Source organism: Phocoena sinus, chromosome 8, assembly GCF_008692025.1.
Source record: "Phocoena sinus isolate mPhoSin1 chromosome 8, mPhoSin1.pri, whole genome shotgun sequence".
In the NCBI taxonomy this organism is placed as follows: domain Eukaryota; kingdom Metazoa; phylum Chordata; class Mammalia; order Artiodactyla; family Phocoenidae; genus Phocoena; species Phocoena sinus.
This window is the reverse complement of record NC_045770.1, coordinates 54,364,072-54,389,483: the sequence shown is the minus strand read 5'-3', so window position 1 is coordinate 54,389,483 and position 25,412 is coordinate 54,364,072. Positions and strand designations below refer to the sequence as shown.

The following is a 25,412-nucleotide window of genomic DNA, read 5'->3' as shown; positions in this document are numbered from 1 at the left end:
GTAGCTCCAGTGCTGGCAGATGCCAAATGAAAGGAATTAATATTATTCTACTTTTTCATCAAACAGAGGAGGTTATATGCAGAGTTGGAATACTCTCAGTGGGAAATCGGCAACAGAATTTAATACTTCAGACAGACGTTCGGACTTTAACCAGAGATTCAAATGTGGCTTAGAAAATATTTTGTAGATTTGATTTTCAAAGTCTGTTGGTCCACATAGGTTTGGACTAAGCTTCTAAATTTATTTTTGAAATCTTTGGTTTGATTTATAAATGAATAAAAGACTGTGATTTGGACCTCTAAACCCATAATATGTTGTACTGTGGTTAACCAAGAATGTTCTACCTCCTTAGTAGAACAGTAACTTCTCTCAGGCAGGGTCTGCTAAACTCTTGCCATTGTGGTGTCTACTAATAGCCTCCAGTGCTGGAGGGCAAACTAGGAAAGGTCTGGGTAGAAGATGCCTAAACCTGTATCCCAGGTCCCCTGGGCGGGACTTAAGTCTCCTTGGCGCGGATGACCAAGAACCGGCACGCTACGGAGAACCCCTGTGCTGCCTCCCTTGCCCCCGGCCTCAGCAAGGGCTCACACTGACCTCGGTGAAGTCGGCTGTTGTCCATGGCTGGGAGGGTATTGCGCCTGGGGATGGTTGCAGCGGCAGAGGCCGATCTGCTGCTGTCACCGACTGGAGGCCTCTGCCGAGGGCTGCCCCATCGAGGTGTTTCTGCCTGACTTGGCTTGGGGGGCCGGGGTGGGGGGGCTACGGCCGAGTCCCCAGGAGTGGCGACTGCCATGGTGTTGTGGTTCTTGTCCAGTGTGAATGTCCTAGGGATCTGGTAGGCTGAGAGTGGGGTGGCCGGAACATCCATATTATCCACCAGGAGGTCCCCAAACTCACGGCACAGGGTGTTGCTGGGCATCTTGAAGGTGTACACATCCTCGTTATCCGTCTCAGAGCCTGTGAGGCTGCCCTTGGTGTGGCCATGGGAGGCCAGGCTCCGGGGGAGGTCGTAGGTACTGTCTCTGAATTCTGTATTGTGCCTGCTTGGCTTGGGGAGGCTGTAGAAGCCATGGACTTGACCACTGACCCCGTTGACACAGTGTCCGTTGCCCTGGGCAAGTTTTTGCACGGCCGTGTCGCTCCTCATGAGAAACGAGGCCCTGGTGCCCTGAGAGAAGCTGGCGCTCCTAAGAGACAGAAAGAAGGGGGTGCAGGGGTTAGAGGAGGCCAGGGCTGCCCACCAGAGAGGCAAGCGGGCCTGTTCAAACCCTGTGCAGCTAGGTGGTGTGGAACACACAGGCTGAGGAGGCTGGCAGGCCTGAGGGTTATCTGGGCAAGGCACGTTTTCTCTCTGAGCTTTAGTAAATGCGACTGCAAAAATGGTGATTAAAATCATGCTTTAAGGTTGCTTAGAAATTGGACTCTAGCGTATCTAGTAAGTATATGTTCAGTGTTAGCCTTTATCCCTTCCCCTACTCCCAAATGGCTGTGATTAGCAGAGGTTGGTCTTACCTCCCCAAATATATATCAACAAGCTAGTTATACCACACACTTGTTTACTGTTTTAAGTGCCACAAAATATATGCATTCGTATACAAAGGCTGTGAGATAGCGGAAAGAACCCTTACGTTGGTATCAGAAAATAGCAAGTCATTTTATCTGAGTCTCAGTTTTCCCACTGTAAAACAAGTCAGCTAATGTATTGTTCTAAGTTACACAGAACTATTCAAATGTAAGCCATAGATTTATTTTCTATCATATATTATGGTTCATTGAGAGGCATTTAGAGGGGAAAATATCTCTTTCCAGAAGACTAAAATTCTCCAGGAAAAATGTTTTCCTGTTTGGGAACTATATTCAGGACAGAAAAGGTTTTGATTATTACTTTTTAAAAATTCATGTTTTGGGGAAATAAGATTTAAAAAGTAAAACGATCTTGGCGGGGGGGTGGCGGGTGGCGATGGGATTTGTGCAGGTTCCATTTCCACCACTGATATGCTCTGTGGGCTTCACCAAGTCTCCTTCCCCAAGGCAGGACCTGGTGTGTCTCAATAGCTCTTAAGGGTCCATCTGGTTCTGAAACTCCACAACCCTTTGGGTGTATTAGCCGGGTTTCCAAACTGGATTCTGTGTTCTGCGTAGGTGCCTTAGGAAATTAGAAGGTGATGTTCTGAGCAAGTAGAGATTCAGGTCTGCTTTTCTCTTACAGTATGATTCTTCACAGGATTCCATTTGGGGGAAATAAAGGAATCACTATTCTAGAACTATCATTTAGTGGTGATTCTCAGCTTTTTGGAGGCTATATGCCTCTTTAAGAATCTGATAAAAAGCTCTTGGCACTTCTCACCAGAATAAGGCAAGTCTCACATACATACAAATTTGCATGCTATCTCTAAGGGGGGTGGGCAGCTCTTAACCCACCGAGGCCAATCCATGGAACTTGGGTCTTATACAAACTCTCTCAGCTCATGGGGAGCTTGTTATTTGTGGATGTGGCCACCAGATGGTGATAGAAAACAAGGCCCATCGGCTTAGAAAGAGGAAGGGAAACAGGTGTCTAAGCAGCCAGGCTCTCTCTTGTGTAAACTTGCATCCTTGATGGCTAGGACTTCCGTTTCAGTCCCCAAACCTTCCGCGGCCCTCCTCTCTGGTCCTCCGTATTCTCCCTCCCTTCCTATTTCATTCCACACGCATAACCAAGGCGACAGGCATGGCCTAGATCATTGAACATCTAGCCTTTAGATAAGGAAGTGCCTGAAGCAGAGGACCAGGGAGCCAATGGTAGACATAAGGTGCTCACATTGTTCACATCTGTCAGTTTGTCTCTGGTGCCTTTCATTTTGTCTTTTGGAATTTCCAATGCTGGTGGATGCCCTATCTGGATTTGTTCATTTAAAAAACATTTACGGATGTCCTACTTTCCACCTGGGCCAGGCACAGTGGATACAGAGAAGCCTCCTGCCCTGGGGGAGGGGGCACAGTGGTAGAGGAGTTGACATGCATGCAAATCTTTTTTTTTTTTTTTAATAAATTTATTTATTTATTTTTGGCTGCATCGGGTCTTCGTTGCTGCGCGCGGGCTTTTCTCTAGTTGTGGTGAGTGGGGGCTACTCTTTGTTGCGGTGCGTGGGCTTCTCATTGCAGTGGGCTTCTCTTGTTGCGGAGCACGGGCTCTAGGCACGCAGTCTGCAGTAGTTGTGGCTCGCGGGCTCTTGAGCGCGGGCTCTAGAGCACAAGTTCAGTAGTTGTGGCGCACGGGCTTAGTTGCTCCGCGGCATGTGGGCTCTTCCCGGACCAGGGATCGAACCCATGTCCCCTGCATTGGCAGGCAGATCCTTAACCATTGCGCCACCAGGGAAGTCCCTTTGCCTGCAAATCTTACAATCAAGCCAGTGAGTAAGCAGCTGCTGACAGATTTATACCAACCCTCCCTGGTGGTGGTGGTACAGAATATCAGGGGAGGCCTCTCCGAAGATGTCACCTCTAACTGACTCTGGCAACTGGCCTGGCACAAGGCAAGAGAAGGGAAATGGTGTTCCAGTTAGAGGGACACAGAAGTAGAACACAATCTGGCAAGTTCGAGGAACCGCAAGCTGCTCAGGCTGGAGCAAGTGCCTTAGGAGGCGGGGCTGAGAGATGACCGTGGAGGGGCCAGGCCTGGGCTGATGAGAATGGGAGTCCTTGAAGGATTTTAAGGTGGTGCAGGGGTGGGGAGAGCATTGCAGGTGTACTGCAGTCACCTTAAACATATGCAAGAGTGAACTCATCATCTTCCTCCTGACTCTGCAGTTTGGGAAAGGCACCAGCCACTCAAGCCGAAACCTGGAGTTACCTTATGATTTCTCACTCAATAATCACACCAGGTCCTATTGAATCCACCCCAGTTCAGGTCCTCCTGATTTTCTCCTGCAATAACGAAAGGGGTAATAACTCGTCTCCCGACCATCAGCCTAGGACCTCTCTGATCCTCTTTATCCCTCTTTAACCATTTTCAAAACTGCCTCAATGCCTTTAGGACCGAGTCATATTCCAACACCAACTCACCTCTCCAATCTCTCCTCCCCAGTTCCCCTTCCCACTCTAGGGTCCACTCAGTCAGCTGCCCAGGTGTTCCCGTATGCCCCAGGCAGTCAGGCCCCCGTGCCTTGTTGTGCTGTTTGCTCTGTCTGGAAGGCCTCTTACTCCAGTCTGGCGAGCTCATACTCAGCTCAAATGGCACATCTTCTGAAGCTGTTTCTTACATCCTCTACCTCCCAGTGCAAGCAATCACTTGCTCAACTCTGTTCCTGGAGCAGGCAGCAACTGTTATCTGTGTTACGCACCACTGTTACTTATCTCCTCCATCAGACTGTGATTTCCTCGAGGAAAGAAGAAACTGTGTCTTATTCATTTCTCTCATCTGCACCGGGATCAGTGCTTGTCACATAGTAAACAGTGAATAAATGTTTCTTGAATAAACAAGCAAATGAATGTATAAAGAAAGAAAGAAAAGCGTTGGTGCTGCTGTGCCCTTTCCTGAGCTTGGCCTGAACCCCTCTGGAGCAGCAGATTGAAACCCTTCCTCTTCAGAACACACGAGCTCATGTCCCAACCTCCCGCTGTCGTGGCATCTCCTCTCCAGTCACAGAACTACTCGCTCATCCCTAAACACACTCCCTGAGCTCCAGCCCTGGGCTTGCATAATTTACCTTTCTCTGGAATGTTTCCCTGATGCACCAAAATCTTACACAAAGCGCCAAAGAAGCCTTTTTGCTCCACGATGGTGTTTTCGGTCCTCTAAGTCTCCTTGTCACTTTACTCACCACTCCTCCTTTGCTCCCACAGCACTCTGCTTCCATCACAGCACTCATCTTGTGTGAAATCTATTTGGGTCTGTGTCTTTCCACTCCTACCTGACCCTGTGCTTCTAGAAGGCAGGGCACCATATCCTGTCCCCTGGCATAGTTCCTGGCATGTGGTAGATGATACCGATGCACGCTGAGGGGGACTGACCATTACCTCAAGAGTCAGGTGAAAGGAGTTGAACAAGGGGAACAAACTTGCCCAAAGGTATACACTTGGACGGTAGCAGAACTGGTTCCAGCACCCAGGTCCCTGGACTCCCTGCCCAAAACCCACACGGCTACAGTGCGCTCCCTTTGGACAAGAATCAAGAGGGGGAATTCTGAGCACTAAGAAGTCCTGCAGCCTTTACTGCTTTCACGTAGGCCTTTACTGAGGCCTGTGCCACCATGATGTGCTGAGTTGCTTTCTGGGACAGATACCTGGGAGCAGTGGATTTGGAGAAAGGTTTCTCTTCCAGGGCTCTGGGCTGACGGAGGCCTCATAAAACGAGCACAGTACTGTACCAGGCACATCACATGTGACGTAGCTTTTAATCCTCCTGACAGTTCTGAGAGACAGGTATTACCCTCACACATCCAGTGAGGAGAAACGATAAATGGCAGACATGGTGCCAGAGGATACTCGAACACAAGTGTATAGGGGAGCTCCCTGGGGGCAGAGAGAAGTTTGGGAGAAAATGCTCCCCCAAGCCCAGCAGCTTTTCCTTTCCATTCCTGGCTCCCAGCTGCTCCCAGAGCCCCAGGTGGATGGGGCTATCACACCACCACTTGTACATGCATTGGTTTTAATATCAACCCAAACCTCTCTCTTGGCTGTTAGGAATGCTTTCCTAGTTTTTCCCAGCCACTTTATTTTGCACTTGTTCTTTTGTACATTTTCTCATGTTATGGTAACATACTACACCACAATTTCACTCCTTCCACTCTACGAGATGCCAAGTACCTTATAACAATAAAGGGCCAATTTAATTTTTTTTCTGCTATTTTTTAAAATTGGAGTATAATTGAATGCTTGTAAGTAAATTAGCCACCATTTAGCGTTCTGTACCTGTCACTGGCAATCCTAAGAGGTCATTTGGACCATCCTTCTGTATCTGACTCATTCCAAATGGATCCTTCCTGTGAGGGAAGAAAACTCAGAAAATTCTGTCCCACAATCTCTAAGAGGTGAGGTGATCTTTGTATCTCAAACTCTTCTGGCTGCAATATTGAGCCTGCCTTCTCTCTGTGGTTACAGAGAGAAGCTGTATATGTGAAATTAAATGAAGGTAAAAGCTGTATATTCTGCCTTTGGTCAATCAAAGCCACTGGGAGAATGAGCCTTAGAAATGATTAATCACAGGTAAGTTCTCCATGGACATTTCTGATTTTACTTTTTACCCCCTATCTTTCTGTAGAATAGTGCTTGCTGCAGGGTCAGTGATGCTTTCATTCTGGAATTTCGTTACTTGAAATTTCACTTTCCTCAACCCTCACCAGAATTATGGCTTTCCAGGGCATTTGACCCACCACACACCACAACGCATCACATGTTACAGGTTTAACAGCCTCCTTGAAATAAGAAGACAGAGATTGGCTAGAATCTAGCTAGAGGGCAAAAATAAATCTAGTGAAACTACTTTGTTTTCAAAAACAAAAAAGATTCTGCTTGTCTTGACAGTGTCATTCAAAACTCCTTCCATTGGCAATAGTTACAGGACTGAAGTCATTTTAACCAGAATACATACTATCTGGTACTTGAAGAAATAATAGTGGCTAGTAGTACAGTAAGAGTAATAATAAAAAAGTCATGGTTTTATCTCTAAGATGTTTCATTTGTTGTAACTGTATCAGGATCCCTCATGAATGTAGAAGGGGATAGACAGAAGGCTGGTATTACTGGCCTCAGTAAATACTATTTCACTACAATCATCAGGCATATTTATGTCTATGCTAGGCAGAGATGAATGAGATGGTTCTCTCTCAAAGTCCCTACTCAAAAGTAACCCTGTAAGATTATTTTGGAGATCAAATGAGGTAACTAATATAAAAGTGTTTTGTAAACTGTAAAGCATTATTCCTTTTTCCAGAGTACCTAGTGTGTAATGTGAATGTCAGAAGCAGTGCATGGATAAAGCCCATCCACATACTTTGCCAGCACTTGGTGTTGCTAGTCTTGTTTTTGCCATTCCAGGGGAGACGAACCAAAACCTCACTGAGGTTTTAATTTGCATTTCCCTGATGTTTCAGCATCTTTTCATGAGCTTATTGGTCATTCTTATATCTATTTTTTTTGTGAAGTGTCTGTTCAAATCTTTTGCCCATTTAAAACAAAAATTGGTTGCATGTCTTCTTACTGACTTGTAATAGCTCTTTATATATTCTACAAATAACTCCTTTGCCAGATATGTGTTTTGAATATTTTCTCACATTTGGTGACTTGCCATTTTGTTTTCTTAATGGGATCTTTTGAAGAGCAAGTTTTAACTTTGATAAAAACTACTTTATCATTTTTTTCTTTTATGATTCCTGCTTTTTAAATCCTATATAAAAATCTTTGTTTACCCCAAGATCACAGAGATGTTTTCTTCTATAAGTTTCACAGTGTTAGACTTTACATTTAGGTCTCTGATACTTTTGAGTTAACTTTTGAGTAGCATGATATGAAGTAAAGGTTTTTAAAAAAATCCCTATATGTTTTGTTTATGGTTCCCTTTGCTGTGCAAAAGCTTTTGAGTTTAATTAGGTCCCATTTGTTTTTTATTTTTATTTCCATTACTCTGGGAGATGGATAGAAAAAGACATTGCATGCACCCCAATGTTCATTGCAGCACCGTTTACAACAGCCAAGATGTTGAAGTAACCTAAATGTCCATTGACAGATGAATGGATAAAGAAGATGTGGTGCATATACACAATGGAATATTACTCAGCCATTAAAAAGAATGAAATAATGCTGTTTGCAGTAACATGGATGGACCTAGAGATTGTCATACTGAGCGAAGTAACTCAGACAGAGAAAGAAAAGTATCATATGATATTGCTTATATGTGTAATCTAAAAAAAAATGATACAAATGAACTTATTTATGAAACAGAAACAGACTCACAGGCTTAGAGAATGAATTTATGGTCACTGGTGGGGAAGGGTTGGGGGAAAGACAGACTGGGAGTTTGGGACTGACATGTACACACTCTATATTTAAAATAACCAACCAGGACCTACTGTATAACACAGGGAAACTCTGATCAATATTCTGTAATAACCTAAAATGGGAAAATAACTTGACAAAGAATAAATACATGTATATGTATAACAGAATCACTTTGCTGTACACCTGAAACTAACACAACATTGTTAATCAATTATACTCCAATATAAAATAAAAATTAAAAAAATTCTTATATGGATATCCACTTGTTGAAAAGACTTTCATTTCCCTATTGGCACCTTTGTCAAAATCATACATATCTTTTTTCATTCTACCCCCTAGATTCACTAATCTGTTCTAGTGATTTGTATGTTTACCCTTTCATCAATACAACACTGTCTTGTCTAACCGTAGTTTGACGGAAAGTCTTGAAATCAGGTAGTATAAGCCCTCTAACTTTTTTTTTTTAGATCTCTTTGGCTATTCACATTTTTTTTAAACATCTTTATTGGAGTATAATTGCTTTACAATGGTGTGTTAGTTTCTGCTTTATAACAAAGTGAATCAGCTATACATACACATACATCCCCATATCTCCTCCCTCTTGCGTCTCCCTCCCACCCTCCCTATCTTCCCCTCTAGGTGGTCACAAAGCACCCAGCTGATCTCCCTGTGCTATGTGGCTGCTTCTCACTAGCTATATATTTTACATTTGGTAGTGTATATATGTCCATGGCACTCTCTCTGGCTATTCACATTTTAGCATATTTTGCATTTTCACGTAAATTTTAGAATTGACTTATCAATTTGTATGAAAAAGCTAGTTGGGATTTCTATTTGGATTGCATTGAATCTACAGATTAATTTGGGAAGAATTGCCATTTTAATAATATTGGGTCTTCCAATTCATAACTGTAGTATATTATGACTCTCCATATTTAGGTCTTTAATTTCCCTCAGCAATGTTAGATAGTGATTTCAGTGAAGAGATCTTGCATGTCTTTTGTTAAATTTATTACTAACTAGTCCATTTTGGGGGCATCACTATATAGAGAATTTTTTAAAGTTCATTTTCCCAATTTTTCGAGGCTAGTATGTAAAAATTAAGTTTTGTATAATAATCTTTTATCCTGTGACCTTGCTAAATTCCCTTATTAATTCTAGTGTTTTCTATATTCAGGATTTTTTATATAAACAATCATGTTACCTGCAAATAGAGACAGTGTTACATCTTCCTTTCTGATATTTGTGCCTTTTATATTTTTCTTGTTCCCTTATTGAACTGGCTAGGATTTCTAGTACACTAGTGAATAGAAGTGGTGAGAGCAGGTATTCTCTCCTTGTCTCCAATATTAGGGGAATATGTTTACTACTTCTCCATTAGGTATGATATTAGCTGTAGGTTATCCTTTGAAGTCTGTTATTAGTTTGAGAAAGTTCTCCTCTGTTCACAGTTTGCTAAGAAATATTTTTTGTGAAGAGGTATTAAGTTTTGTCAAATACTTTCTTAGCATCTGTTGAGGTGACGATTATATGATTTTTTTCCTTTATTTATCTTAATGTGATGAATTATATCGGTTGGTTTCTGAATGTCAAACCAACCTTGTATTCCTGGGATGAACATTACTTTGTCATGGTGTCTTATCCCTAATGATGTATACAAACATATATATTCCCTAATATATATTATCCCTAAAATACACACACACATTTTAAATATATATATATATTTTGTTGTTGTTGTTGGATTTGTTTTCTAATACTTTTTTTTTTTTTTTTTTTTACGTGGGCCTCTCACTGTTGTGGCCTCTCCCGTTGCGGAGCACAGGCCCTGGACGTGCAGGCTCAGCGGCCATAGCTCACGGGCCCAGCAGCTCCGCGGCATGTGGGATCTTCCCGGACCAGGGCATGAACCCGTGTCCCCTGCATCGGCAGGTGGACTCTCAACAACTGCGCCACGAGGGAAGCCCTCTAATACTTTTTTGTAGAAAAAAAGAATTTCTGTATCTATCATCACAGGGAATAATGCTTTGTAATTCTCTTTCTCATAATCTTTGTCTGGTTTTGGTAGTAGAGTTATGTTGGTTATATAAAAATGAGTTGCAAAAGGATTCCTTCCTCTTATGTTTCCTAAAAAGAATTTGGGTAATATTTGTACTATTTTGTTTGAATATTTGACAGAATTAACCAGTAAACCACCTAGCTCTCTAGGTATTTACCCAAGAGATATGAAACAAATGTCCATACAAGATTTGTTAGTGACTGTTTATGTACAAATGCATCTTAATTTGTAATAGCCGAAACTGGAAATGGCCCAACTGCCCATCAACATGTGACTGGATACGTAAGTTGTGATAGAAAGATACACTGAATTACTCCTCAGCAATAAACAGGAAAAACTAATGATGCATGCAACATGAATGAATGCCAAAAGCATTATGCTGACTGAAAGGAGTCAGAAAAAATAGTGATACTCTATGATTCCATTCAAGTTAATTCCAAAAAATGAAAACTAATGTAGTGACAGAAAGACTGTCAGTCGTTTCTGAGGAATATGGTACAAGGAAGGACACATTACAAAGGGGCATGAGGACATTTTATATATATGGCATTGACTGTACTTCTATTACCCTTCAAAAATTATTTTTAAAAAAGCGGGGGGAATCCTAGAATTGAAAAATGAATTAAAAAAACTATCCAGGGCTTCCCTGGTGCCGCAGTGGTTGAGAGTCCGCCTGCCGATGCAGGGGACTTGGGTTCGTGCCCTGGTCTGGGAAGATCCCACATGCCGTGGAGCGGCTGGGCCCGTGAGCCATGGCCGCTGAGCCTGTGCATCCTGAGCCTGTGATCCACAACGGGAGAGGCCACAACAGTGAGAGGCCCACGTACCGCAAAAAACAAAACAAAACAAAACAAAACTATCCAAACTGAGCACAGAAAGGAAAAAGGATAGGAAAAAAAAAAAGAATAGTATCGGTGACATGTAGGTAAGGTTCAAGTGGTCTAGCATATGAGTAACTGAAGTTTCACATGAGCCTCAAAGGAAAGGAGAGACAAAATGGGGCAGAAGCAATACAGGTAGAAATTTTGCTGGACTGAATCAAAAATATCAACACACAGAATCAGACAGGCAAGTGAACCCCAAACATAGTAAGTATAAAGAAAAACACACATTAGGAATATCACATTCAAACTGCTGAAAAAAGATAAAGAAAAAAACTTAAATCAGTCAGAGGCCCAAATAGCCAAAACAATCTTAAAAAAGAAGAACAAAGTTAAAGGTCTCACACTTCCTGATTTCAAAACTTATTACAAACCTCCAGTAACTAAAGCAGTGTGGTACTGGCATAAAGATGGACATATAGACAAAGGGAACAGAATACAGAGTCCAGAAATAAACCCTCAATGATTTTCAATAAAGATGCTAAGACCATGGGAAAGATCTTTTCCACAGCAAAGTACAGTCTTTTCAACAAACAGTTTTGGGAAAATTAGATATACACATGCAGAAAAATGAAGTTGGATCTTTACCATATTCTGTATGCAAAACTTAATGCAAAATGGATCAAAGACCTAAATGTAAGAGCTAAAACAATAAAACTCTTAGAAGACAACAGGGGAAAATCTTCTTGAAATTGGATTTGGCCATGATTTCTTATGTATGAAATGAAAAACACAGGTGACCCCACATGCCGCGGAGCGGCTGGGAGCGTGAGCCATGGCCGCTGAGCCTGCGCGTCTGGAGCCTGTGCTCCGCAACGGGAGAGGCCACAACAGTGAGAGGCCCGCGTACCGCAAAAAGAAACCCACAGGTGACCAAAGTAAAAAGAGATAAATTGGATTACATCAAAATTAAAACCATTTCTGTGCATCAAAGGACACAATCAACAGAGTGAAAAGGCAGTCTTTAGAATGGGGGAAATATTTGCAAATCATGTATCTCATAGGGGTTAATGTCCACAACATATAAAGAACTTTTACAACTCAACAATAACAAAAGACTCTGATAATAAACGGGCAAAGGACCTGAGTAGACATTTCTCCAAAAATGATATACCAATTGGCAACAAATACCTGAAAAGATGCTGACTATCACTGATCATTAGGGAAATGCAAATGAAAACTACAATGAGATGCTACCTCACACCCATTTAGGATGGCTACTATCAAGAGACCAGAAAATAACAAGTGTTGGCAAGAAGGTGGAGAAACTAGAACCCTTGTGCACTGTTGTAAAATGGTGTAACCACTATGGAAAACAGTATGGCAATTCCTCAAAAAGCGACAATAGAATTACCGTATGACCCAGCAATTCTACTTCTGGGTATATACCTCAAATAACTGAAAGCAGAGTCCTGAAGAGTATTTATAAACCCATGTTCACAGCAGCGTTATTCACAATAGTCAAAAGGTGGAAGTAACCCAAGGGTCTAACAATGGATGAACAGATAAACAAAATGTGGAATATACATGTAATGAAATATTTATTCAGCCTTAAAAGGGAAGAAAATCCTGACACATGCCACAATGCAGATGAACCTTGAGGACTGCACAAAAAGACAACTACTGTATGATTCCACTTAAATGAGTTACCTAGAGAAGTCAAATTCATACAGATAAGTAGAATGGAGGTTATCAGGGGCTAGGGGGAAGGTGAAATGGGGAGTTGTTTAAGAGTGGAGAGTTTAAATTTTGAGAGTTGAAAAGAGTTCTAGAGATTGGTTGCATAACAATGTGAAAGTACTTAATATTACTGAACTGTACACTTAAAAATGGTTAAGATGGTACATTTTATATTATGTGTATTTTACCACAATTTTTTTTAAAAGAAGAGAAGAAAAAGATACATTACATACAGGAGAATAAGAATAAAAAGAACAGCTGACCTGTCATCGGAAACAATGAAGGTCAGAAGACTATAGAATGGCATCCTTTAGAATGCTGAAATAAAACCATCATTCCAGAATTTTATACCCAGCAAAAATATCTCTAAAAAATAAAGGTGAAATAAAGGTATTTCCACATAAATGAAAGCTGGGAAAATCTGTTACCAGGGACTCACATGGCCAAAAATGGTAAAGGAAGCTCTTCCTTTACCAGAAGAGCGCTTCCTTTACCAGAAATAAAAACAGATAAAAACCCCACTAGATAATGTTTAATATTTGCTTTCAGCACTCATACGCATTTTAAACTTAGGAGGGAAAAAATAGTATTTTATAATTATGCAGATATTTACTATTTCTGCTGCTCTTTCTTCGTTCCTGATCTTAGTTTCCTTCTGGTACTTCTTTGCTTTAGCCTTATTATTTCTTTAAGTCAGATCTCTTGGAAATTCTCTTATTTACCTTTCATCTGAGAGTGTCTTAATTTTGTTTTCATTCCTGAAGGAATACTTTTGCAGAATATAGACTTCTGGGTTGATATGAGTTTCTTTTTCCTTCCATTAATTTCAAGTGTGTTTTCCTTTATCATATGGAATACCGTTATAAAATGGGCTTTTAAACCTCTGTGTAGTAGTTTCAACATTAGTTATATTGGGGTTGGCATCTGTGCTCTCCCTTGAGAATTAGTTTGCTGGCTCCCTGTAGGCTGAGAAATTTCAGATTATATTCTGAATGTTGTGTAGACTCTGGGTTCTTTTATCATCCTCTGCAGAATGTTGCTTTGGTTTTTTCAGGCAATCAATATGGTCAGGTTCAACCTGTAACTTCTGTTTCTCCTCTGTGTGTGGTAGTGAAAATCTCAGTTTAGTTCACAAAGCTCTGGTTATACTGATTTGAGTCTGTCCCACACATAGGTAGCTCAAGGTGAGCCTGAGACTTGTGTGGGTTTATATCCAGAATCAGGAATTGCCTTCACTAGCTCTCTCCACACTGGGATACTCCACTCCTTTCCAGTCCCCAAAGGGCTCCTTTTCTGGTTCCTCTAACCAGAAAGATGAGGTTTCTATTAGAGTTTCAGCAGTCTGCCCCACTGTGCTGCTTTGTGATGGAGCCCACTCTCAGGACAAATCCACCAGAGACAGAAGATTTACCTGTGTACTCACATCTCCAAGTTTTGCTCCCCTCCATAATCTGCTTCCTTTCTTTTTCTTTACAGAGTCTTTGGGTAATTATATTTTGCCCAGAGTTTTTATCTGTAATTAGTGGGAGGGACAGGAGCCTGTGGTGGCTTCTGCCACCATAGCGGAACTGGAACTCCTAAGTTCTTTTTCAAAGTTTCTATCTCTTTCCTAAATTTCACCATCTCTTTACTCATTATCCACCCCCTCTTCCCACCATAGATTAAAGCAAGTAACACAACTATTTTAAAGTCTTTGTATGCTAGCTCCAAAAACTGGGTTGATTTTAACTTGTTTCTATGACCTGAGCTCTCTAGGACTATAGGTCAACTTTTACAGTTTCTTCACATGTCCAGCAATTTCTCATTGTATACTGACATTTGGGATGATATGTTATAGAAATTTCCTTCATAGCAAAAGCCATGTAAATTGAATCTCACTAAATGTGGGTCCCTTGTTTGAAGAGTCAAATCAGTCCTGCTTTTTGATTGCTCTTCAGTGCCTTTGAACAGGATTTTAAAATGTTTTGTCCAGAGTTTATAATTGTTACAGTATGTTTAGTGTCATGCATGCTACTCCACCATTACCAAGAACTACATAATCCTTCTAGACTGAAGAAAACTTCCTTCCCGCCCTCCTTTCCTGCTTGGAATTCTACACACACTGTTCGAACTTACTATTTTTTAAAATCTCCCTGAGATCCTGCTCATCACCCTCTCGCTCCCACACCCACACAAGTAAAAACAAAGACACAGGGAAAAGCACAACTTGATCAAGGCCCTACAATTAAGCTGCTTCCCCAGATGTAGATAAATTCTCTCATCTATTATGTTACCTCCATAGCACAGATTTGTTCAAATATTTATTATGCACCTACTATGTGCCCTGAGTCCTGTCCCAAAGAACAGTAACATATTAATATAAAAATCCATAATACGAGGTAGAAAGTTCCAAATGCTGTGAGAAAGATCATCAAAAACTGCTATGGGAATTCAGAGAAAAATGAATTCCAGCTAGGGAGATTTAAAAGAGGTTTTACAGAGGAGGTGAGGGTACAGAGAGTGGGCCTCAGCTGCTAATTCAAGCAGAGACATTTATACATGCGTTCACTGTTGCTTTAGCAGTACCATGGGACTGGAGGTGGTGGCAAGTTGTTAATACTATATAAAGCCTTCCACTTAAAGTATGCTCTGCAGTCTGCACTGACATCATCTGCCGTTTCGCAGAAAGGCAGGATCTCAGGACCCACCCCAGGCCCAGTGAATCAGAATCAGCATTTCAGCAAGACCCTCAGGTATTTCATACGCACATTAATGTTGGAGAGGCACTAATATAAAGTGCTCTGTCTTTCACTAGAATTATGACCGTAAGACCTCGCATTCTCTACCACCAGGCAATCCTACATGTAGTAGAAGGGGAGGCGGCACAGGAGAGCATCTGGCAATGTGTCCTGAGCACCTCCTACCTCCTGGCTACCTTAGGTATATTTTGCCATTTTATGCTCGTTAAGTAAGCCTTTGAACTAATTATTCCCACTCTGCAGATAAGGAAATTGAAGGTCAAAAAGGCTCACTATGTGGTCCAAGGTCACAAGGAGGTGGCCAAACCTGAATCTGAACCCATAACTGACTGACTGCAAAATACTTTTCACTCTGTAAAATACTTTTCATTCTACTATACTGTCTCTGGTCTATGCTTCAGGAGAATCAGGTACTAACTAGTTCAGTGATCTTGGTTAATTCATTCTACCTTTTTAGAACTCAGCCCTTCATGTGTATGTTGATGGAAGTCGACTGAACTAGTGAAAGTTCACAAATGAATCAACGCTGCTTCAGGAAAATGGGTTTTTCAGGCAGACTTAAAATTGAGTGTTGGGAGGTTCTGTTGCATGAAAATGACTCAGAAAACCATAACCAGAACAGCACAGTGTAGAAAAAAGAATACAGGACCAGAAAGGAGAAACCTGGGTTCTAGTCCTCTCTCTGTCATTTATTAGTTGTGAGTCTCAGTTTCTTCATCCATGAAATGGAGAAAAATGATCTACCCTGGCGATCTCTCAGTGTGTTTAACTGGTTTAAGTGAGATTATGCACGAAAATACTCTGTGACATGATTAATACAGCCAGTTCTCTAACTGCCTTAATTTTCGTAACACAAATTAGATATTTCTAAATTAATTCAGTAAGGAACATGATTTACAATCTGCTGGCCATGGTAGAATTGGGAACTAGCTCTGGCAAAGCCCACCAGCTCTGCACCTTTGTTTACCCTAACAATGGGAATAAAAGGTAATAAAAAAACGTACAGGCTCTGTACCTGTTAGAGTTGATGGTGTTAGAAAAACAAAAACTCGTTCCAGAGCAGGGAGTCCTTGCTCTAGAACTTTCTGTGATGATGAAAATGTTTTATATCTGTATTACCCAGTATGGTATCCACTAGACATGTGCGGCTACTGAGTACTTGAGATATGGCTAGTATAACTGAGGAACTTAATTTTAAATTTTATTTAATTTTAACGGATTCAAAGTTAAATAGCCACATGTGGAGAGTGGCTGCCATATGGAACTGTAGCTCTAGAGCAAAGTGAGATAAGGATTTGTTCAACAATATTAAGGTTTTATAGTTACACTCTTAGGGCCAACAAGTGCACTGGCTTTGTTTTTTTCAATTCTGAAACTCTAGCTCCTAACGCTTTTTTTTCAAATTAAACCAGAAATTTTTATAGCATGATTTTTTTTTTTGCGGTACGCGGGCCTCTCACTGTTGTGGCCTCTCCCGTTGCGGAGCACAGGCTCCAGACGCACAGGCTCAGCGGCCATGGCTCATGGGCCCAGCCGCCCTGCGGCATGTGGGATCTTCCCGGACTGGGGCACGAACCCGTGTCCCCTGCATCGGCAGGCAGACTCTCAGCCACTGTGCCACCAGGGAAGTCCCTATAGCATGATTTTTGATAAGGGGAGGCTTCTTTGGAATCCAATTATCATTGTACAGCAATGTAGATGATACCAATAAAATGTGAAGGTTGCCTAAGTGAAAACAATGATGTTTTGTTTTATAATTATATATTTGCCCACCTGGAAAGATAAAATAGTTTACTCTTACGTATTTAAAATTACAAAGCAGAGTCTGAAAAGTACTAGGCCCTGCGACTGGTTGCTCAACCAACTACTACTGCTTGCCTACCTTGCATTTTCTGCTCTCCGGCTTATGCACTGGTGCAAGTAGAGATACTCCTGAGGTGCACTGGTGGACAAGGCGGGCTGCACGTGGTTCGACACCGAGGGTTCAAAGGTGAACAAGGTTGGCTGGCTGGAGTGCGAAGGGGCTGAGGATTTTCGTTCCCGGAGAAGGTGCTGATTGGAGCTGCTGAGCTCAGCTGGAGAAGAGCGGGGGCCGTGACTGGCTGAGGAAATGTTCCTCAGGGAGTCTGTGAAAAGGAGAAAGAGCTCTCTGAATGGTAAAGGAAGGGAAGGTGTCCTTATCCCAAACTGGGTTGTCAGACGAGGAGAAAATACTAAGAGCAGAGGCAATGGTCCAGCCGCAGCATTCTCTTCCTCGTGCACCTGCCCCGGCTCTGCCCTCCCAGAGCGCAGGGCTGTGGCTTCCAGGCTCTGGACCTCTGTACGGCTCCTGGAGGCGACTCCCTATCACAGCCTGGGCAGTACCTGCCCCACTTCCAGGAGGTGTGCCTACTCGAGGTCCAGAAGTGCGACTCTGGCTCTCGAGCAAGGCCAGCCTCTGGGGCGGTGAGTGCCACGGCCTTCCCTCTCTTTGGTGGCTCCTGCTCTCATCATCTCCCTCAAAGCTAAGCTGGCTTTACTAAATGAAACTTTGCTTCCTGAAGACTTATTTACTGAGTCCCTGGACTGTGTGTTACTGTACTAATGACAAAAGCACATGTAATTGGAACGGTCCCTTAAGACTGGTCCCAGCTCCTCCCGCCTACCCTTCCAAGTCCTCTGAGGACGATGTTCCCCACATCTTGTACTCACCACTCTCCATCTATTGGTCTTTTTTCTCTTAACTCTTATCTTAAACTCTCGTCTGTTGTGTTAGAAAGGAAGTGAGGTATTAAAGACAGATAATAGTTTAGAGTAATACCCCCAGCCAAGGGCATTATTCATTTGGCTGGCTCTCTAAGCTTAGTCCAAATTCCTTAGCACAACATACAAGGCCTTTCACAGTCTGACCTATTTCCTGTTTCCCTCCTCCCATACCCCAGGCATATGAAAGCTTCATCAGTCTGTGAATGCACCAGCCCCCCCTTTTTTTGTTTTTACATCTTTATTGGAGTATAATTGCTTTACAATGGTGTGTTAGTTTCTGCTTTATAACAAAGTGAATCAGTTATACATATACATATGTTCCCATATCTCTTCCCTCTTGCGTCTCCCTCCCTCCCATCCTCCCTATGTGACAGAGCGAGAGAGTGGCATGGATATATATACACTACCGGCCCCTTTTATGATTCTTTGTTTTGGCCTATGATGTTCCTTCTGCCTGGATTTCACTTCTTCTCCTCTGGCACTCACACACAGATTTTAAGACCCTGTACGGGTATCACATTCTCTCTGAAACCTTCATGGACTTGGCCATTCTTCTGGGTGCTAACAGCACGTGGCCCATGCTTCATTATATCCACTGTCACCCTGCTTCCTTGCCTGGCCCATGGGTTTCTAAGAACAGTGACTGATGATGTTACCTCTACAGTGCCAGCATTTACCGAATAAACCCCAGGTACATACAAAGTTCTGAGTCTGTCTTTGTAGAATAAGCAAAAACATTCATTCAGCATACAATAATTCCAACAGTGAAACTTTTTTGTTCAAAAGAAAGATTTAAAGATGTAATTTCTAGTGGGAGGTAATGTTTTAGTGGTGATGATGGTGGCTTTCTATGGTTATTCAAAGCACTTCAGAGGGGACATAGTTCCCTGTTATCTGACCTATTTTAGGGCCCTTCTCATGGCCCTGGGCAGGATCCACCAGCTCATGGATGCTCTACAGCATTAATGACTCTGCAGTCTTTTCTGCTGCTGGGCAAGACAACTTCTGCCAGCGTACAGCAGGAAAAGCCACAGGCCTCTGGGGAAAAACTGTCCCATTGACAGCTGTGTTGACCTCCAAAATGAATTCCCATTACAGGTCTCGTAGTGAACTGGATGTTTGTTAACAGAATCAATGGCTTCATTACTCCATTAGACCTGCAAGATGAACTCTCTAGTGGCAGAGGAGAGGGTTTGTGCTGGGGGACAGAGAAAGCCCAGCGCCGGGGATCAGCCCAAGCCGCTGCCTGAGGAGACATAGGGAAGGTGCAAGGGAAACCTCTGGTGCATTCTACACTCTCTGTGGTCTTTTGGACTCCTCTTCCACTGCCCAGCCCTTCAAGGGGGGCTTTCTCCAGGGTTCTGCCCCAGACCCTCCTACGACCTCGCTCTCACTTTGGAGACTCTCCAGGGGTACCCCGTCCACTCTCACAGCTTCAGCTATGTGGTAACAGCTCACAAATCTGCATCTCTAGCTCAGTTCTCTCTCCTGGGCTCCCTGTCTTATATCCCCACCCCCACCCCCCATCTACGGAGTGTCTCCATTCAGCTGTCCCACAGGCAGGTCAAGCTCAACAATCTAAACGGAACTCCTCCTCCTGCGTCTCTAGCTCAGTGAAGTGCATCAATGTCACCATCCAGTCAGTTCCCCAAGCCGGAAACCTAGGCATCATCTGTGACTCTCCCCTGTTTCTCAGCAACCACGGCATGTCATCATGTCACTGCCTTGCTTAAAATTTGTCACTGGATCCCTGGTATCCTCAAGATGACTTACAAAGCTCTCTCTTTTAAAAACCACTTTCCTGTTTATTTCTTCAATCTTGTTTCCCACCTGTACTTCCTTGTGTTTCAAACAGAATTTCAGGAAAACACCAACCTCTTTCTCATCGCTCCATACATTAGGCTACCAATTCAGTAAGGGCAGACATACTGTCTCTCTTGTAACAGTTTTACCCCTAGAATGAAGCCCAGTCTGTGATCCAACTCCATAATCATGTGTTGATTAAACACAGGAAGTACATAGAGCATAATAAGTGATACTCCCTCAGTAACATCCACCGACTCTTCATTACCTTCAGAATAGAGTCCAGGTTCCCCAGTCTGACAAGAATAGCCATTCTGTCACAACCTACTTACCCTGCCTTGTCACCCAACTCATCCTTCATGTCCCCTATGCTGAATGCTTGTGGGTCTATATAAAGGAAGAGTGAGCTATCCTCAGCTCTAGGGCCCTCTGCCTCCAGCTCAGGCTATGGATTCAAATCTGTGACCCAGTCTGTTTACTCACAGAGCTAGAGAAATTTCACCTGAGTCTCAGTTTCCTTATTTACAAATTGACATAGGGTGGGTTTATGAGGATGAAGTGCATAGAGGGCCAAGAAAGCACTGCAGGTTGTAGGTACTCAAAATGTGTTCTAGTCACTTCTGTATCTCCGTGCCTAGAACAGTCCCAGCACATAGTGGGTGTTCATTACACTGAATTCATTGTTGAATGAATAAAAGAATTTTCCCTGGCATAAAAATCCACATATGCTTGTTTCTTGTGGTCAAAGTCAGAGAGGTTTTTCAGGTCTGTCAATAAGATGAAGTAAGGGTTAGCATGAGTTGGGCCCACAGACACTTGGAATTCCACTCTTCTGACATAAAGCCATGTCTATGAAGCCAGTTAGCTCCATAATGGCCTGCAGCCCCAGAAAAGTTCTTTCAAAGCTGTTTGGGCACTAAATCTTGCCAAAAGCCTACCTCAGCTTGCAACTTTAAAAGACTACCTGAATTCATGTGATGATTCCTTGGTACCTTTACTGGGTTGAACAGTGTCAATCCAAAATTCATGGAACCTCAGAATGTGACCTTATTTGAAAACAGCATCTTTGCAGATGTAATTCGTTAAAATGAGGTCATACCGGATTAGTATGGAACCTACTTCAATGACTGGTGTCCTTATAAGAAAAGAGAGACAAAGACATACAGGAAGGGGATGAAAGAGGTAGAGATTGGATAAACAAAAGGTGATATATCCATACAATGGAATATTATTCAGCCATATAAGTGAATGAAATACTAATACATGCTACAACATGGATGAATCTCCAAAACATTATGCTAAGAGAAAAATACTAGTGATAAAAGACTATAGGGCTTCCCTGGTGGCGCAGTGGTTGAGAGTCCGCCTGCCGATGCAGGGGACACGGGTTCGTGCCCCGGTCCGGGAAGATCCCACATGCCGCGGAGCGGCTGGGCCCGTGAGCCATGGCCGCTGAGCCTGCGCGTCCGGAGCCTGTCCTCCGCAACGGGAGAGGCCACAACAGTGAGAGGCCCGCGTAACGCATAAAAAAAAAAAAAAAAACAAAAAACAAAAGACTATAGATTACATGACTTTATTTATGTGAAATGTCTAGAATAGGAAAATCCAAAGACAGCAAGTAGTGTCAACTAGTGGTTGCCTGGGGTGGGGAGCAGTGATGGAAGGTGACTGCTCATGAGTATGGTACTTCTTTTTGGGTTGATGAAAATTTTCTAAAATTAGACTGGTGATGGTTGCACAACCCTGGGAAATACTAAACCCACTGAACTATATACTTTAAAAGGGTGAATTTCATGGTATGGGAAATACATCTCAGTAAATTTATAAACACACACACAGTTTGACAGTTCCTCAAAAAGTTAAACACAGAGTCACCATATGACCCAGCAATTCCACTTCTAGGTATATACCCAAGACAAATGAAAACATACATCTACACAAAAACTTGTAAACAGATTTTCACAGCAGCATTACTTATGACAGCCAAAAGTAGAAACAATCCAAATGCATATAAGCTGATCGATAAAGAAAATGTGGCATAGCGTATAATGGAATAGTCAGCAGTCAAAAGAATAAAGCACGGGACTTCCCTGGTGGCGCAGTGGTTGAGAGTCTGCCTGCCGATGCAGGGGACACGGGTTCGTGCCCCGGTCCGGGAGGATCCCACATGCCACGGAGCGGCTGGGCCCGTGAGCCATGGCCGCTGAGCCTGCGCGTCCAGAGCCTGTGCTCCGCGACGGGAGAGGCCGCAACAGTGAGAGGCCCGCGTACCACAAAAAAAAAAAAAAAAAAAAAAAAAAAATAAAGCACAAATACATGTTATTACAACATGTACAAACCTTGAAAGTACTGTGCTAAGTGAAAAGAAGCTAGATTCCATTTATATGAAATGTCTAGAAGTGGTAAATATATAGAGACAGAAAGTAGATTAGTGGTTGCTTACGGCTGGGGTGAGGATGGGGTATGGGAAGTGACTACTAATGGGTATAAGGTTTCTTTTCGGGGTCATAAAAATGTTCCCAAATTAGACTGTGATGGTGGTTGCACAGCCCTGTGAATATACTAAAAACATTGACTTGTACACTTTAATTGAGTGATATATGGTGTGTGAATTAACACACACACACACACACACGCATAAGCCCTTTGCAAAGTATGAAGTGTAAAGTATATGCAAGAGATTAACAGTCATCCAGTTAAATTCATCTGACCTTTAGTTTTTCTTTATTTCTTCTCCGAAGAGAAAACTGAACACTCAGTAAATACCGAGCCCTTACTAAACTCCCTTGAGTAAGAGACATTCTCCCCTTCCTACCTTCAGTTCCCTATAACTCCTCCAACCCCGCTGTTCAGGGTTTCACCCCATCATCATAGCAAGGCAGTGGGAAGTTCAGCTAAACAGAAGGCAAGCACTCATGGTTTGGGGTGAAAAGACTCAAGCAGCTTGAAATTCCACCTCACAGTGTGTGGACCTCATGCACAGGACAGGAGTCAGGAGCCCAGGGATCCATTTCCAGCTCTGCTGTTAACTAGCTGTGAGATCATGGACAGGTCTCTCTCTGAGCTTTAGTTGCTTACCTGTCAAGATGGGAGGATAATCCCTGGCCTGCTTGTCTATCTTACTGGGCTGTTGTAAAGGGCGAATGAGATAAGGATGTGAAAACAAATACATGCACTCATATAAATATTCACAGAATTTGTTGTTATTGCCTGGGTACCTTTTGAGGAAAGGAAAGAATGGTAAAGATAAAGGAGACATTAGACAATACGTGGCTGGGCTGTTTTTGGTATGTGGCTGTAAGGCTGTTGTAATGATGTGTCTTGGGTCATTAGGAAGGTCAGTTATACACAGCGAGAAGAAAACGGACATTTCCAGACTTCTGGCCTGAGCTTCGATCTCCAAGTCTAGACGAAAGATAATGCCAGAAAATGCCTGAGTCAATTTGTTTTCTTTTCAGCAGGGTTTTATTTTTTCCTCTTCTTCCTGGCTTCTTTTTAGGGCCCTACAAAATCACTCCCCTTCCTTTCCACAATCACCCCTGGGAAGCCTTCCCAGCATAAAAACACTCCTCCCACCTTCTTGCAAAACTCTAGAACAGGAAAGCTCTGAAGGACTTCAGTAGAGGAGCCCAGCCCAGCCATCCACTAGCTAGTGATAACAGGAGCAGGAAAGGGGTGGTTGGCGGGAGCTTCTGGAAAAGGTGACTGGCCAAATAATGACTGGTTCCCTTATCTCAATGCCCTTTTAATCTTTATCCTTTCCCCCCCACCCCCAAACCCCACCCCAAGCCTCAGTGGGTCTCAGAACCCGTAAAATGATAGACCAAAGTTCATGCTGGCGCCCAGGCTGGATTCAAAGCCTGGCTCTACTAACTCCTGGCTCTGGTCTTGGACAGGTTACATAAACCTCTTTGATCCTCACTTGTTCAATAGGGAGAATACATACTTTGCAGGGCTGCTGCAAGGACTGGAGGTCATTTATACAAAGCATTTAGCACAGCACCCCACCATTCTTACTGCTCCTATTCCTAGAGTACACATGGAACTGGCTGAGACCCTGAAATTGGCCAAGAGGTATGGAATTTCTTTCCAGGTCACAACTATACCTTGTATAGATGTTATACGTGGACTAATAAGAACGAAAGGGACAATACTGTCTACAATAATCACAGCTGCCATTTACTGAGCACCTACTACGTGTCTCTGGTCTACCCCGTGAGGTAGATATTATTATTACCTCCATTGGTTTTTTTCTTTTGTTTTGGGGGGGATGGAGAAACTGAAGCTCAGAGAAGTTAATAGTGAGCTCTGGGGTCACACACTTAGGAAGTGGCAGAGTCTAGATCTGAAAGAGAGCTCATTGTCTTCAAAGCCAATTATTTTCACCCATGTAGAGAAAAGAGTTCCTGCACAATCCCTATGAGGTGAATGGTATTAGCTTTATGGGAGGCAGAGTCAAATAACAGAATGAGGGTCTAGGTCCAGGTCTGCTGCCAACTGGTTGCGTGACCTTCGGTACGTCATTTCACCTTTCTGGGCCCTGTTTTCTTTATTTATAAAAGGGAGAACTTGGATTAGACCAGGGATACACGTCAAAGTCATCTTTGGGAAATTTACGAGAGCTGCTCCATGTAAGACCTAATGAGTTATATTTACACATTTAGATTCAGATCCACTGGCTTTGTTTTTCACAATCTCTGGTTCTTAATTCTGGGGCAGAGGTAGAAGGGTTGGGGTCAACTGAAAAATCAAGGGCAAAGCAAGTTCTGAAAGCCAAATGAAAGAACAAATTCTTCCCAGAATCCTTCTTGGTATCATCAAAATTCTAAATTGGAAACCATCCATGCTCTTCCTGGCCCTCCTTATCATTTGTCCACAGCCGACTCCAAAGGAACAGTGAGCAACAGAGAGAGCCTGACGTGGTTCAGAAACGTGGGAGTCCAGGTTCTAAAACTACTTTGCCACAGGGCCTTGGGCGAAACTTTTAATCTCTACATCTCCTCTCCCATGCTGTCAAATGCCAAAGAGAACACCCACCTTACAGGGTTCTTTTGAGGATTCAATGAGGTGAAATATGGGTAAATAGTAACTATTAAATACTAAGTAAGTGGTAGTTAGTTGACAATTGTTATATCATTTATTCCTAGAAGTAGAAAGGTGGTAAAATTCTGAGGGTTCTAACTGGGGAGAAGATGATTAATCAAAGAATGTTGAAACTAATGGTGTCGGATTTTATGGGATGAGTGGTCCCCTGGAGAAAGCTAACTGAAAAGCAAGAATCAGATGGGTGGAGAATTCTAAAAACAAAAACCTGCTGACAGATTGGCTGAGTGCAAAATTGGATCAATAGATCCAGGTCATTTTAACTCACAATCACAAGCCTAAAATTATTTAAAAAGGAATCATCCTCAAAATCCTCTGGCACACATCATTACTAGAGAATTTATTCATACATTCAGGATCAAACACGAAATGCCTTCACTCTATACACTGCCTCACATAATATGGTAACTGGAGGGGAACCTAGGG

At 42.7% G+C, this 25,412-nt stretch overlaps 1 protein-coding gene across 11 annotated transcripts in view; it reads right to left on the bottom strand.

Moving 5' to 3' along the window:
- GAB2 (GRB2 associated binding protein 2) overlaps window positions 1–25,412 on the bottom strand; it is a 177,118-nt gene that overhangs the window by 11,879 nt on the left and 139,827 nt on the right. For all 11 annotated transcript variants that reach the window (XR_004351014.1, XR_004351015.1, XR_004351016.1 and 8 more), the window contains 2 exons: window positions 17,218–17,461; window positions 595–1,187 (listed from right to left, as the gene is read on the bottom strand). Coding sequence is in view for 1 of the 11 variants with exons in the window: in XM_032639502.1 (XP_032495393.1) it covers window positions 595–1,187; window positions 17,218–17,461 (837 nt within the window). In the remaining 10 variants the exon portion in view is untranslated. The remainder of the gene's footprint in view (window positions 1–594; window positions 1,188–17,217; window positions 17,462–25,412) is intronic.